General features: G+C 49.4%; 1 protein-coding gene across 3 annotated transcripts in view; it reads right to left on the minus strand.

The window, feature by feature from the left end:
• The window catches only part of lamb2l (laminin, beta 2-like), a 197170-nt gene that overhangs the window by 4342 nt on the left and 176962 nt on the right, over nt 1-15866 (minus strand). For all 3 annotated transcript variants that reach the window (XM_078543090.1, XM_078543089.1, XM_078543091.1), the window contains 3 exons: nt 15407-15551; nt 11700-11907; nt 9880-10021 (listed from right to left, as the gene is read on the minus strand). In XM_078543090.1, the coding sequence (XP_078399216.1) occupies nt 9880-10021; nt 11700-11907; nt 15407-15551 (495 nt within the window). The remainder of the gene's footprint in view (nt 1-9879; nt 10022-11699; nt 11908-15406; nt 15552-15866) is intronic.

Consider the following 15866-nt stretch of genomic DNA (forward strand, 5'->3'; position numbering starts at 1 on the left):
AAGGCATGGCTGCCAATGGTGGAGCGATTAAAATTGGGAATGCTAAAGAGGCGAGAATCAGGGGGGGACAGAGACTTCTGGAGGGTTGGGGTCTGGAGGGGATTACAGAGGTAAGGAGGGGTTTGAAAACAAGGATGAGAATTTCAAAATCGTGTTGTTGGAGAGGGAGCCAGTGTAGGGCAGTGAGCAAAACAGGCAGGTAGCAGAGTTTCAGATGACTGAGCTGTATGACAAGGTGAGAAAATGATCCAAGCGAGTCTGGAGGTAACAGTGGCATTAATGAAGGTGATATCACAGAGGTGGTCTTGGTGATTGAGAGCAGATGGTAGCTCAGCTCAGGGTCAAATAGGTTGCTAACATTTCAACCTATCTAATTGAACCTCAGATGGAGAAGAATTTAATCAGGGATTAGGAATCGAGTTTGTGGTGGGGACCAAAGACCATGGGTGGAATTGCCCCAGATTTGCACTCAGTGCGGTAGCAGACATGAGAAAAGACGTTTTACCCGCCAGCCGCAATGTCGGGTTTTCATGCTGGATTGTCCCCTTCCTGCCTCATTAATTATACAGTCACAGGAAACATGCAGGGTCACTGGCGGGTGGTGTCTGATTGGTCCACCATGCCATTACCTCTCCACTTCCTCACACCAGGCGTCTTATTTAAAATGCAGCCACGTGCACACTTCTCAATGCCTGCAGCCCAGGACTGCTCCGGTGAAGACATAGCCCCAAAGGCCAGGAAGATTGCAGCCCCCTGATTCAGTGACGCACCCTGCGGACGCCTCTGGACTCTGTGGAGGCCCACCGCCATGTCCTCTACCCCATTCTGGCTGTAGGAGGCCCATCAGTCTCACCCCTCTGGCTTGGGAGGCGGTGGCAGAGGTGGTCAGTGCCAATGCTGCACACAAGAGGTCGGCCATCCAGTGCAGAAGATGAATGAATGATCTCATCTGTGCTATCAGGGTAAGGCAACCATCTCACCACCCTCAACTCACACACTCACAAACCCACCACACATTCACTGGCATCTCACTGACTGCCAGCTCAAGGGACATCACCACTCACTCTCTCACACACACCCTCACATCTCCATCTGGCCTCATCTCCTCTGGAGACTGCTTCCTCATTCCGTCCATGGCTCCACACATGCACACATCCTTCTCATTTCGGCACAGACTAGAAGGGCCGAATGGCCTGTTTTCTGTGCTGTAGTGTTCTATGGTTCTATTTGGCGGGGCATGCGCCTTGCTGACACTCTCTCCATCTGTCTTCATGCAGGACAAGATCGCACACAATCACCGGGAAAGGTCCCAGACAGGGGGTGAAGTGCTGGACATCAAGATGCTCACTCCGCTTGAGAGTTGGAGCTGACCGGAGAGGATGTGGACCACTCCTGCAGCTACAGTGAGGTCAGTGGCGAACACTGATCCCTCTCTCAACGCTACTCTGAGTCCACTGTCCTGTGTTCAACGTGGTTACCAAACACTAATAATCTCCACTTTCTTTCCTGGGTATACCTGCCACGTTTACCCTCAGGCAACCTTGACCCCGAACCCAGCATCGAGAACACCAGGGATGAGGACCCTGGGGGCAGCACCATTAAAGTCCCATCACAGCGCTCACCCTCCACCAGCGCAGAGATGCACACCTCGGTGGGACCTAAATGTAGAGCAACCTCGGGACCACAATCTGATGAATGCAGCACACAATCTGTTCTACAGCAGGTGGAGGCAGGGACATCCTTGGTCGCCAGCACTCGGAGGACTGCTGGAGGCAAGTCTCAGTCAGACGATGAGCCTCTGGACTCGATCCTCAATCAGTTGCTGGAGCTGCAGCGACAATCACAGAAACATCAGGAAGGGATGTCTGCTGCACTCCTCAGATTGCAAGGCGCGAAGTAGGAGTCTGTCCACCTTCAGGATGAGGTGATAGCGCCGGCATTGCCAATGCACCGAGGTCAACACTGGCAGGATGGCGGCCGCCATGGAGATGTTGTCCCGGAATGTCGCTCCTGCACTGCTGCGTGGGCTGAACCCCATCGCTGATGCCATAGTTGGTCTCCAACAGTTTGTACGTGAGAGGGATGTTGGGCAGCTCAATCTCACTCCAGCTACCCCTGCTCCTCAAGGAGTCAGCCTTGGGTCCCCAGGCACCCATAGGGAGGAGGATCAGCAGGTGCACACTCCGGGCCATCCATCCGGGTGACTCCGGGAGTGTCCGGCCCATCCGAATCCCCTCTTCCTGTGACCCCAGCAGCTCCAGCTCCACAGGCCGAGGAGGGAGCCACTGCCACACAGCAGGACCCCGAGAGCAGGCCGGAACCCTCCAGGTCTCGGCCCTCCAGAGGACGCCTGTCAAGGTCATCACAGACAGGGCGTAGCAGTCAGCAGGCTGCCCCCACCTCCACTGTGGATGTCCGGGGATCACTAAGACGTACCTTGGGCACAGCCTGGGCATGGGTGTTGATCACTTGTACATAATGTTCACTATTGTAAATAAACTCCCAAGAATGTCTCCCTGCCTATGGCTCCTTGTTCTGATGAGCAGTGTCCTTGTCACTCAGATGTGAAACCTTGGTTCCTGAAAGCAGGTGTCTCAGTCCAGGGCCTCTTCCCTGTGCAGTGTATAACCTTCAGACCAAAGTGATGGTCCGGATTCACACTCATTGGAAACATTACTGATGTCTGCACCTCGGTGGTGCTGGTCATTTTTGCCAGAATGTAGTGGTCAGGCATCATAGAGTTCTGTCATTCTCTCTGTGTGCTCTCAGCATCTTTAAGGTGGGGCTGGCCCCCACCATCTCTTCAGTATCTGTGACCAGTGGCGCTGTGTTCCTGAAGGGCTCAGGTGCTAAAGGCTGGCAAAAGATCAGGGGCATTTAAAGTTTCACAGCTGCGTCTCCACGATATGATCCTGATGACAGAGCGCAAGTGAGCTGCCCTCAGCCAGACAGGAGTCCAACATTCACAGAGGCTGTGAAGATCTATGGAGTGTCCTCACTGCATGTCATCATCATCCTCCTGGAATCAAGCAACTATTATGGCCTCCACTGCTTCTCCATCACATGAGCCTGAACACTGAGGGGATGTGTGCTGCCATCAGCCACACAGGAGTCAAACATTCACAGATGCAAAGTGAGGATGTCAGGACTGACCTCACTGAATCTCGTCATCATACTCCCTGAATCTTACAGCCAGGAGGGCCTCTTGAGCGCATCAGCCTCGTTTGGCCAGTGCAATGGCCTCATTGCCAGCATCCTCGCCTTCGAGGACCTCCTCACCCTCATCCCCTTTGACATCCTCCTCATCGGAGGATACATGTAGCTCTTCCTCCTCCTCAGACATTTCCTCCCCCTTTGCAGCACCAGGTTGTGGAGCGCGCAGCAAGCTATGATAATGCGCGACACCCTCTGGGGACTGGATTGCAGGGCTCCACTGGACCTGTCGAGGCATTAGAGCCTCATTTTCAAAATGCCAATTGTTTGCTCCACCAAAGTCCAGGTTGCAGCATGAGCCTTGTTATACTGTCGCTCTGCTGCAGTCTGAGGCAGCTGCATGGGTGTCATCAGCCACGGCCTCTGCAGGTAGCCCTCGTCTCTGCAGCCTCTGTGGACCTTGGAAGATGTCAGGGATCTGAGACCTGCTAAGAGTGTACGAGTCGTGGACACTCCCTGGGAATCCTGTGCAGACCTGCAGGATGTGTTTGTGGTGGTCGCACATCAGCTGAACATTCAGCGAGTGGATGCCCTCGCGGTTGATGACAAGTTAACCGCTTGTCGCCACGGAGATGTAAACACTACGTGTGTGCAGTCAATGGCACTCTGCACCTGTGGGAAACCTGAGGTCTGAGCAAATCCCAGTGCTCTTGCTTCCTGGCTTTCCTGATCCCGGGCAAAATGCACAAAGTCCTGTGCCTTTGCAAAGATGGCAGCCATGACCTCCTGGATACACTTGAGGGTGGAGGCTTGTGAGATCCCACACCGGTCACCTGTGGAGCCCTGGAAGGAGCCACTGGAGTAAAAATCGAGCACTGCAGTCACTTTCACAGCCACTGGCAGTTAAGGAAAGCATCAAACTTAAGGAAAAAGAGGAAGTAACGAGTAGGTTAGACAAAGGAGAGCCAATGGATGTTATCTACTTGGACTTCCAGAAGGCCTTTGACAAGGTGCCGCATAGGAGGCTGCTCAGTAAGATAAGAGCCCATGGTGTTAAAGGCAAGGTACTAGCATGGATAGAAGATTGGCTGTCTGGCAGGAGGCAGAGAGTGGGCATAAGGGGGTCCTTTTCAGGATGGCGGCTGGTGACTAGTGGAATTCCGCAGGGGTCAGTGTTGGGACCACAACTTTTCACTTCATACATTAATGATCTAGATGAAGAAACTGAGGGCATCCTGGGTAAGTTTGCAGATGATACAAAGATAGGTGGAGGGACAGGTAGTATTGAGGAGGCAGGGATGCTGCAGAAGGATTTGGACAGGTTAGGAGAATGGGCAAAGAAGTAGCAGATGGAATATAACATGGGGAAGTGTGAGGTCATGCATTTTGGTAGGAAGAATAGAGGCATAGACTATTTTCTAAATGGGGAGAGAATTCAGAAATCTGGAGTGCAAAGGGACTTGGAATTCCTAGTCCAGGATTCTCTTAAGGTTAACTTGCAGGTTGAGTCGGTAGTTAGGAAGGCAAATGCAATGTTGGCATTTATTTCGAGAGGACTAGAATATAAAATCAGGGATGTGCTGCTGAGGCTTTATAAGACTCTGGTCAGACCACATTTAGAATATTGTGAGCAATTTTGGGCCCCGTATCTCAGGAAGGATGTGCTGGCCCTGGAGAGGGTCCAGAGGAGGTTCACGAGAACGATCCCAGGAATGAAAGGCTTAACATATGAGGAACGTTTGAGGACTCTGGGTCTATACTCGAGGGGGGATTTGATTGAAACTTACAGAATACTGAAAGGCCTGGATGGAGTGTACGTGGGGAAGATGTTTCCATTAGTAGGAGAGACTAGGACCCAAGGGCACAGCCTCAGAGTAAAGGGAAGACCTTTTAGAACAGAGATGAGGAGAAACTTCTTTAGCCAGAGAGTGGTGATTCTATGGAATTCATTGCCACAGAAGGCTGTGGAGGCCAGGTCATTGAGTGTATTTAAAACCGAGATAGATAGGTTCTTGATTGGTAAGGGGATCAAAGGTTACGGGGAGAAGTCGGGAGAATGGGGTTGAGAAACTTATCAGCCATGATTGAATGGCGGAGCAGACTTGATGGGCCGAATGGCTTAATTTCTGCTACTATCTCTTATGGTCTTATGGAAAAAGCATATAACTGAGCAAAAGGTGAGTGACAGGACAGATGATTGGTCAGAATATAAAGAACAGCAGAGAATGACTATAAGGTTAAGGCAAAATACTGCGGATGCTGGAAATCTGAAACAAAAACAAAAAATGCTGGAAAAACTCAGCAGGTCTGACAGCATTTGTGGAGAGAAAGACAGAGTTAACGTTTTGAGTCTGTATGACTCTTCTTCAGACTAAAAGGTTAATTAGGAGTAAGAAATTAGAGTATGAGAGGAAACTAACTAGAAATGTAAAAATGGATAGCAAGTGTTTCTACAGGTATTTAAAAAGGAAATGAGAAGTAAAGTGAGTGTTGGTCCTCTAGAGAGTGACAGTGGGGAGTTAATAGTAGATAATAAGGAAATGGCAGAAGAAATGAACAAATATTTTGCTTGTGTCTTCATTATAGAGGATATAAAAAACATTCCAGTAACAGCTGTAAATCAGAAATGGGAGTGAGAGAGGAACTTGGTGAAATCGAAATCACTAGGCAAACGGTACTGAGCAAATAGATGGAGCAGTGGGCTGGCAAGTCTCCGGGTCCCAGTGGACTACAGCCTAGGATCTTAAAAGAGATGGCTAATGAGGTAGTAGATGCGTTGTTGCCAATTTTCCAAAAATGCCTTAATTCTGGAAAGGTTCCAACAGACTGGAAAGTAGCAAATATAACACTTCTATTCAAGAAGGGAGGGAGGGAGGCAGAGAACAGGAAGTTATGGGCCAGTTAACTCGACATCTGTTGTGGGGAAGGAGTTAGAATCGATCATTAAGGAGGTTATAGCTGGGCACTGAGAGAAACTCAAGGTAAGCTGCCACATCAAAGGTTATTGCGGAAAATAAAAGCGCATGGTGTAGGGGGTAACATATTAGCCTGGATAGAAGATTGGCTGGCTAACGGGAAACAGAGAGTATACATTAATGAGTCTTTTTCTGATTGGCGGGATGTGACAAGTGGAGTCCCACAGGGGTCTGTACGGGGGCCTCAACTTTTTGCAATTTATATCAATGACTTAGATGAGGAGAGTGAAGGCATGGTAGCTAAATTTGTAGATGACACAAAGATAGGTAGGAAAGTATGTTGTGAAGATGACATAAGGAGGTTGTAGGCTGACATAGATAGGTTGAGTGAGTGGGCAAAAATCTGGCAAATGGAGTTTAACATAGGAAAATGTGAAGTTGTTCACTTTGGCAAGAAGAATAAAAAAAGCAGAGTATTACTTAAATGGAGAATGGCTGCATGATTCCGAAGTGCAGAGGGATCTAGGTGTTCTAGTACATGAGTCACAAAAAGTTAGTATGCAGGTACAACAAGTAATTAAGAAGGCTAATGGAATGCTATCCTTTATTTCAAGAGGAATTGAACATAAAACTAAGGATGCAATGCTTCAGTTAAACAGGGCATTGGTGAGACCGCACCTTGAATTCTGCATGCAGTTTTGGTCTCCATATTTAAGGAAGGAGGTAAATGCATTGGAGGCGGTTCAGAGGAGGTTTACTAGATTGATACCTGGAATGAGTGGGTTGTCTTATGAGGAAAGGTTGGACAGACTGGGCTTGTTTCCACTAGAGTTTAGAAGAGTGAGGGGTGATTTGAATGAAGTATACAAGATCCTGAACGGCCTTGACAAGGTGGATATGGAAAGGATGTTTCCTCTTGTGGGTGAGTCCAGAACTAGGGGGCATTGTTTTAAAATTAGGGGTCGCCCTTTTAGGACAGAGATGAGGGGAAATTTTTTCTCTCAGAGGGTTGTGCGACTTTGGAACTCTCTGCCTCAGAAGGTGGTGGAGGTGGGGTCATTGAATATTTTTAAGGCTGAAGTAGATAGAATCTTGTTAGGCAAGGGAATCACAGGTTACCGGGGTGAATGTGAAATTCAAAACACAAACAGATCAGTCATGATCTCATTGAATGGTGGAGCAGGCTTGAGGGGCTGAATGGCCTACTCCTGCTCTTATTTCGTATGCTCGTATGGATATTCTCCATGTCCCCGTGGCACCAAACCCTGCAGTAAGTGGCATATGTGACTGACCAGTTCCCTAGACATGCGCAGTCTTCAGTGACTCTGGTTCTCGGTCATCTGCAGGGATGACAAACGCTGTCTATTGACCCTGGGTTTAGCGAGGCACCTACAAGCTACGGCTCTCTGTGGATCTTCAGCTGCGTGTGCAGCAGGCCCTGCTGCACCTTCATCTTGAGGAAGGTGCTCCTCCCTTTGCCAAACCAGATGCCTCCACCGCTCTCTTCTTCTTCTTCTCTACTCCCTGTCAGCCATGAGGCATACCGCTAAATCACCAGGCTCCATGATCCAGATATTCTCCACCCTCAGGATCAAAGAGAGAGATGAGTGGGTTAACACATGTGTCCCAAGAACCTCTCCTGGTTAAGTCTGAAGGTCCCTTCAGGAGTATGCAGGAGAGTGCTGGCCACCACTTGGATGGCCAGTGTTTAGTGCGCTTTGTAGCTGTCTGAAACCCCACCCACCTCCACTTGACCGATTGGCGGCAGCTTTGGCCACTGGACTACATGCTGTGCTCTCGGCTCAGGCACAGGCATTCTCCTAACCCGCACTGCAAGGCTGCGCTGTTAGCTTGAACCATGATGGATACTGGTTCAAACCTGAATAAAGACATTGCGAGGGGCTGTGACCACCTCCACCAGTGACTGCGCCATGGCCCCTTTCACAAGGGGATTCTACAACTTGCCCAGTTGGACAATTGTTCTGCTGCCCCCTAAAATGCACATTAATTTGCAGTCTGCACCCGAGGGATGAAAAGTTCTGGAGCATTTGGTGGCACTTTCATGCTTTTACATTGCTTGAGTGGGCAGAAAAGCTTCAGAGGCCCGACTCCAAGCCTGTCAATGGAGCTGCAGCTGAACAGTCTCAGCTGCAGAAGAATGCTCACTTTTGACAAGTTTTTCCAAGTGTGTGGCCGCTTCCCTCACCCACCACCTCCCCACATCCCCACCCCCTCCCCCCCCCACACGTGCCTGTGTACTTCTTTCAGTCTGTGCTGCTTTGCCCCTGCCTCCCCTCCGGCCTGACCCACACTGGAGCCCTTACCTTGGCACTACACTCAATGCCAGCCGGGAAAAAGTGACTTGCTTGTGACCCCCAGAATGTGCGGCGCCTCCTCCTCGATGTCCTACAAGCGATGCTCGCGAACACTGTGCAAGGTTGTGTGCACTCACCTCCAAGTTCCCCTCAAAGTTCAGCTCACCAGGTGCACGCCTTTTAAAGGCAGTTGTGAAGAGCAGTGTGATGAAGTGTCAACGTGGACGGTAAATTTGACATGGGGGGGATGGTTCCGTGAGCTGGGGTTATAATGAGATGCTAAGGTATTGAAATTAGGTTCCTGAAGTGAGGCTGTGGGAAATGCGGCCAGTCATTGACAGGTGGAGTGCACGATCGCAAACTGGTTTCACAACAATGTCAAATCGATTTTTGACCTTCTCACCCACCATGACGCCTGCTGCCAATGGGGCCGGATAATTCCACCCAGTGGCTTCAGCCTTCCCAATAATTCAGTTTAGAGCCACAGTTGGCGAACGTAGTAAATCTCTGCTTCTTGACCCAGTTCATCACACAAACCTCAAGAGGCCAGAGCCACCTTTATCTGAATTTCACACTGACCAGGGAAGTGTAGAGAATATAAACTGCTATAGGAGCCCGGGGGATGGTGATGACACAATGATAACGTTTCATGTGATCTAGAATTCAGAAATCCCTAAGACGAGGAGCCTGTTCCAACATTTTAAAAGAAATGAGGGAATAACTAAAATACACTGGAGAGGCTGTTCAACAATAATTCAGAAGAAAGACACAGAAGTTATAATATAGAGACACACCATTTGGCCCATCCAATCTGTGTCAGCCTTTACCCTCTACAAGAGCAAACAGTCCCAGTCACATTTATCCAACCTTGATCACATTTCCCTCTGACCCTCCATCCAATTCCCAATGTCGACACAGTTTCTGCCTCAAACACTAACCCTGGGAGTGTTTACGAACTGTAACTTCTGTCAATATGTGATATTCCACTGGTAAAACCTTGCAACTCCTCGTTGTTAATTTAATTTTTATTCATTCATGGGATGCAGACATCACTGGTAAGAATGCCATTTATTGCCTATCCTTTGTTGCCCTGTTTTGATGCAACGGAACAGTTTTCTGGGTCAAATCAGAGTCAATCATGATATAAAAACAGAAAATATTGGAAAAACTCAGCAGGTCTGGCAGCCTCTGTGCAGAGAGAAAAAGAGTTGGCATTTCAGGTCAAGGACCTTTGTTCGGAGCTCAGACAATCATGATGTTGTGGGGACTGGAGTGACACAGATCCAGACAGGGTCAGGACATCAGGTTTCCTACCCTGGAGGAGGCCAGTGAAACAGTTGGGTTTTTACGACAGTCCAACAGCTTCATGGTCACCTTTACTGATCCGGATTTGTTCTAAACGGACTCTCTCAAACATCTGTTCCGCAGATTATTGGGCCAGTTAGAACAACTTTACACTGGCTGTACCCCAATCCCTGGAACAGAAAAACAGATACCTTCCCAATAGAATCCTCAGCAGCTGATGTGATATTTTTGGCCTTTTGCAGGGATTTCTCAACTACATCCAGTTTGGAGTTGACAGCGTCAATGCTGCGCTTTGCCTCAGTTACATTACCTTTCACCTCAGTGGCTCGATTCCTGAAAAACACAGAAAGAATCCAAATCAACAATGTGGGCGGAAAAAACACACAAACCCTTAAACTCTACCAAACAAACCCTGAGAGAAACCCTCAAACTCAAACACACAGATGATCAAACTGAAACATGCAAAGACTCAAACTCCTCTTAATCAAAACACAAAGACATGTCTTCCAGAAACTTATGCAACTGTGGCTTCTGGCAATGCAGGTCACTCCGGGTCGAAATGAGGAATTGGGGCAAGGGGACAAGAGGAGGAGTGGAGGCAGAGGGTGGGGTGAGGGGGCGGGGTGAGGGGGCAGGGTGAGGGGGCGGGGTGAGGGAGCTGCATGAGGGTGCGGAGGGGGGGTTCTGGGGGAGGGTGCGGAGGGGGGGACCTGGGGGAGGGTGTGGAGGGAGGGAGCTGGGGTAGGGTGTGGAGGGAGGGAGCTGGGGGAGGGTGTGGCAGGAGGGAGCTGGGGAAGGGTGCGGAGGGAGGGAGCTGGGTGAGGGTGCGGAGGGAGGGAGCTGGGGGAGGGTGTGGGAGGAGGGAGCTAGGTGAGGGGGGCAGGGTGAGGGAGCTGGGGGAGGGTGCGGGGGGAGGGAGCTGGGTGAGGGTGTGGGAAGAGGGAGCTGGGTGAGGGTGCGGAGGGAGGGAGCTGATGGAGGGTGCGAGGGGAGGGAGCTGAGGGAGGGTGCTAGGGGAGGGAGCTGGGGGAGGGTGCGGGGGGAGGGAGCTGGGGGAGGGTGCGGGGGGAGGGAGCTGGGGGAGGGTGCGGAGGGAGGGAGCTGGGGGAGGGTGTGGGAGGAGGGAGCTGGGGGAGGGTGTGGGAGGAGGGAGCTGGGGGAGGGTGCGGTGGGAGGGAGCTGGGTGAGGACGTGGGAGGAGGGAGCTGGGTGAGGGTGTGGGAGGAGGGAGCTGGGTGAGGGTGTGGGAGGAGGGAGCTGGGTGAGGGTGTGGGGGGAGGGAGCTGGGTGAGGGTGTGGGGGGAGGGAGCTGGGTGAGGGTGTGGGAGGAGGGAGCTGGGTGAGGGTGTGGGAGGAGGGAGCTGGGTGAGGGTGTGGGAGGAGGGAGCTGGGTGAGGGTGTGGGAGGAGGGAGCTGGGTGAGGGTGCGGAGGGAGGGAGCTGGGGGAGGGTGTGGGAGGAGGGTGCTGGGGGAGGGAGCTGGGGGAGGGTGCGGGGGCAGGGAGCTGGGTGAAGAGAGTTGGGGGATGGTGCTGCGGGGGGTAGTTGGGTAAGGATGTGGTAATTGGGCTTTAAAGGAAATGGGAGGAATTATTTTCATGGAAGATTTCGGATGTCACTGCTCTTTGCTGTCTTCTCCGAGTTTTATTTCTACACACGAGTACCGGCAGGCAATTCAAGCACGACAGGTATCACTGTGCTCTGAATTCTCTCACCAGCCAAATCCCAGGGGTTACTGCACCTTGATCAGGAGCTAATTTTCCTTCCTCTTTAACCCTTGCTCCCATTTCCTTCCTCACTCTTCCCTCTCCTCCACCTCTCCCCACCCCCCGTACCTCCATTCTTCTCTCTATCATGTCCTATGTGTTTGTCCGCCCCCCCTCCCCATCCGCCTATATCTCTTCCTCCCCACTGTTTTCCCTTCCCTCCCTTGATCATATTCCTATTCCACTCCCCCTCCCAGTCTCTCCCCGCTTCCCCTCCCACCCCCCCCATGTTACACAAACACTAACTTCACTTTCTCCGCCTGTTTTGCCAGTTGTTGAGCAATCTGCAGATTCCGGGCTGTGTCGTTGAGGATTGTGTCGACATCCTTGACACGCCCCATGGTGTCTTTAATTTCCTGCACAATCTTCCGAATGTCCAGCGAGCTGACAGGGAAGGAGATGTTCAGGACCAGGTTGGCGAGCAGGTCGATGCTTTCTGGGTCCGCACCTTCCTCTGGAACACAATCCCACACAATCAACATTCAGTCAGGATGAACCTCCTAAACAGCTCCCCCCTGGCATTGCTCATCACAGCCAGTTGGGTTCAATACAATGTACATGTAGCATTCTGCTGCTAAGCAGAGTCAACTTCAAAGCTGCATGGGTCGTTTAAGGTCAGAAACTGAGGAGCCCCATTTGTGGATCTTGGGCAAGGAGTAGAAGCGGGCACTTTGATGTTGGGGAACTATGAGGTTCGAGGCAGTGGAGGGAAGGTCTCCAGAGGGGATGAGGTCAGTGACAATCCTGGAAACAATGGCTTGATGTTCAATGGTTGGGTCATGGTCTAGGTGCAGTTAGGAGGAAGTATCAGAGAGTTAGTGTTCAGCCTCTGCTAGTTGAAGCCCAAGTTCAATTGAAAGCTAATTGCTGAGGAAATGTTGTCCCTTGGTGACAGCTGCTTATAAATGGGGAGGAATCAGAATACCAAAGTTGAAAGAACCCAACAGGAAGTGACTGGCTTTCTCTGATATTAGCTGTCAAAATGGCTCCGGGATCCTGGGCTTTGTAAATAGAGAAGTAGAGTACAAAAGCAAGTTAGTAATGATGAACCTTTATAAAACACTAGTTAGACCCAGCTGGAGAATTCTGTCCAGTTCTGGGCATCACACTTTAGGAAGGATGTCAAGGCCTTGGAGAGGGGCTTTACGAGAATGCCACCAGGAATGAGCGTCTTTAGTTACGTGGAGAGACTGGAGAAGCTGGGACTGTTCTCCTTAGAATCATAGAATAGAATCATAGAATGGTGACAGCACAGGAGGCCATTCTGGCCACCGTGTCCGTGCCAGCTCTCTACAAGAGCAGTTCAGGTACTGCCGCTTCCCCCACCATTTCCCTGTAACCCTGCACATTTTTCCATTTCAGATAATGATCCAATTCCCTATTGAATTCCACGGATTGAACTTGCTTCTACCACACTCTGGCAGCACATTCCAGACCCTAACCACTCGCTGTGTGAAAAAGCTTTTCCTTATGTTGCCATTGCTTTGTTTACCAATTACCTCTGCTTCTCAATCCCTCCACCAATGGGAACAGTTTCTCCCTCTTTACACTATCCAAAGCCCTCATGATTTTGAACACCTCTATCAAATCTCCTCTCCACCTTCTCTTCTCTAAGGAAAACAGCCCTAGCTTCTCCAATCTATCTTCATAACTGACCCCTGGAACCATTCTCATGAATCTTTTCTGCACTGTCTCTAAAGCCTTCACATCCTTCTTAAAGTGCAGTACCCAGAACTGGATGCGATACTCCAGTTGAGGAGGAACCAGTGTTTTATACAGGTTCATTATAACCTCCTTGTTTTTGTACTCTATAAGCCCTAGTCATAAAGCCCAAGATCCCGTATGATTTATTAACTGCGCTCTCAGCCTGTCCTGACACCTTCAATGACTTATGCACATAAACCCCCAGGTCCCTGTGTCCCTGCACCCCCTTTAGAGTTGTACCCTTTATTTTATACTGTTTCTCGGTGCTTTTTCTACCAAAATGAATCACTTCTTGCTTCTCTGCATTAAGTTCATCTGCTGCTTGTCCACCCATTCCATTGACCCTGTGTATGTCTTTTTACAATTTATATGAATGACTTGGATGAAGGGACCAAAGGAATGGTTGCTAAATTTGCTGATGACACAAAGATAGGTAGGAAAGTAAGTTGTGAAGAGGACATAAGGAGGCTGCAAAGGGATACAGGTAGGTTAAGTGAGTGAGCAAAAATCTGGCAAATGGAGTATAATGTGGGCCAATGGGAAATTGTCTATTTTGGCAGGAAGACAAAAAGCGGTGGAAGCAGAGTCTTGAATATTTTTAAGGCAGAGCTGGATTGATTCTTGATTAACAAGGGGGTGAAAAGTTATTGGGCGTAGGCGGGATTGTGGGGTTGAGGTTACAATCAGATCAGCCATGATCTTATTGAATGGCAGAGCAGGCTTGAGGGAGGGGCTGAGTGGCCTACTCCTGCTCCAAATTTGTATGTATGAATGTATGTCCTTTTGAAGTTCCACATATTCCTCCTCACAGTTCACAATGTTTGCAAGTTCCAGGTCATCTGCAAATTTTGAAATTGTGGCGTGTACACCAAGGTCTTGGTCATTGTTCTGTATCCTATCTCCAACTCCTGGAGAACTCCACCATCCAGTCTGAAAAACAACCATTCACCACTACTCTCTGTTCCCTGTCACTCAGCCAATTTTGGATCCGTGTTACTGCTGCCCCAGTTATTCCCTGAACTTTGCTCACAAGTCTATTGTGTGGCTCTTTATCAAATGCCTTTTGCAAGTCCATGTAAACCACATTACCCTCATCAGCCCTTCCATTACCACATCAAAAAAACTCCAGCAAATTAGTTAAGCATGGTTTTCTCTTAGCAAATCCTTAATGAACTCGCAAAGGTGGGTTTGCCCGGATTATGTTTGCTAGAAGTTTCCCCACCACAGTTGTTAAACTGACTGCCCTATAGTTGCTGGGCTTATCTTTACAACCTTTCCTGAAGATAAACTTAGAGCAGAGCAGGATAAGAGCAGGCTTAATAGAGGTGTTCAAAATTATGAAGGATTTTGATAGAGTAAATAAATAGTTGTTTGGTTGTACAGGACTTGAGTATTGCTGAAAAAAGGAGTAGGCCACTCAGCCCCTCAAGCCTGTTTGTTGAAGCTTTTCGCCTTGCACTCATCAGGCCAATTCACAAGAAAATACCAATGTCAGGGGAAGCAACAACTTTATACTGCATCAGAAGAGAGTGCTGATTGGCAGATCGTATCCAGCACCATGTCCCTTCCACTGCTCGCAATGGACAGGATACAGACCATACCCAACCAGCCCGTGCTTGCAAAACTCAAGACACAGTGTCCAACATTAGATGTGATTCCGCGGTTGGCCAACATTTGCTAAATAATCCTGTGTGCTAAAAATTACACTGACAACCAATTTCAGATTGTCAGTCTGGCTTGCAATGTGGTGCACTTGTGTGTACTGGAAGCTACATAAACTAATATCTGTTCCTTGCAGACAGAAAGAACATGTACACACATTGCACCTGTTTCAGCTAAACAAAATAAGTGACAGCCATTCACTGGTTCATTCCTCAGGGCAATGTCCAGAGAAACAGAGTTAAGGAAATTGGCAAAAGAACTCGAGGGGAGGTGTCAAATATAAGCCCATTATTGTCAGAGAAATTGTGTCTAGTTTGACAGACATTTAGATCTGCACTTGAACCTCTGCTGGTCAAGGTCAGAAAAGCAACTGGAAAGAACTGGCTTTCTCTACACTTTTCAATCCTTTCTGAAAGAGAATTCAACTGTAATTTTTTCATGTACAACATATGACTTGAATATGACAAAGTGAGACCTGTGGAGCTTTACTCTGTATCTAACCCTGTGCTGTACCTGCCCTGGGAGTGTTTGATGGGGAGCTTTACTCTGTATCTGCTACTTGTTAAACATGGTTATGGTAAACTCACCGTTGAGAAAGTCTTTCACTGTCTTGATGAATTTGCGTAGTTCGGCCACTGTGTTGTTGATGAGGTTTTTTGCCTCCATTGCTCTCTTCAGTGTTTTGGCCGCCTGGGATTTTGCACTGTCTGCTTGGCCTTGTATCTCTTCGATCTGTAGAAGGATGGAGGTTGTCAGTAACCTGCACAATTTGCCAGTGCACTCACCACCCTGGAACCTGTGCCATCACCCAGCAGGAATTGCACAGGCGCCCCCACTCCCCGTACCAGGACCAGGGCCTCGTTCAAACAGAACCTCCTGAATTACAGGCGGCAAAAGAGATGTCTCCAGGTTCCCACCCGGCATTGGAACAGTTTCTTGACTGACTGCGGGTAGGATCGCAATCAAAGCGTGTTGGATGGGAGAAGGAGAATTCCTGGGCTGTGGTTATGACCTCTGATTTTAGCCATGCTACACAGTGACTCCTCC

The sequence above is a fragment of the Cetorhinus maximus genome, chromosome 6 (genome assembly GCF_964194155.1).
Source record: "Cetorhinus maximus chromosome 6, sCetMax3.hap1.1, whole genome shotgun sequence".
NCBI lineage: Eukaryota > Metazoa > Chordata > Chondrichthyes > Lamniformes > Cetorhinidae > Cetorhinus > Cetorhinus maximus.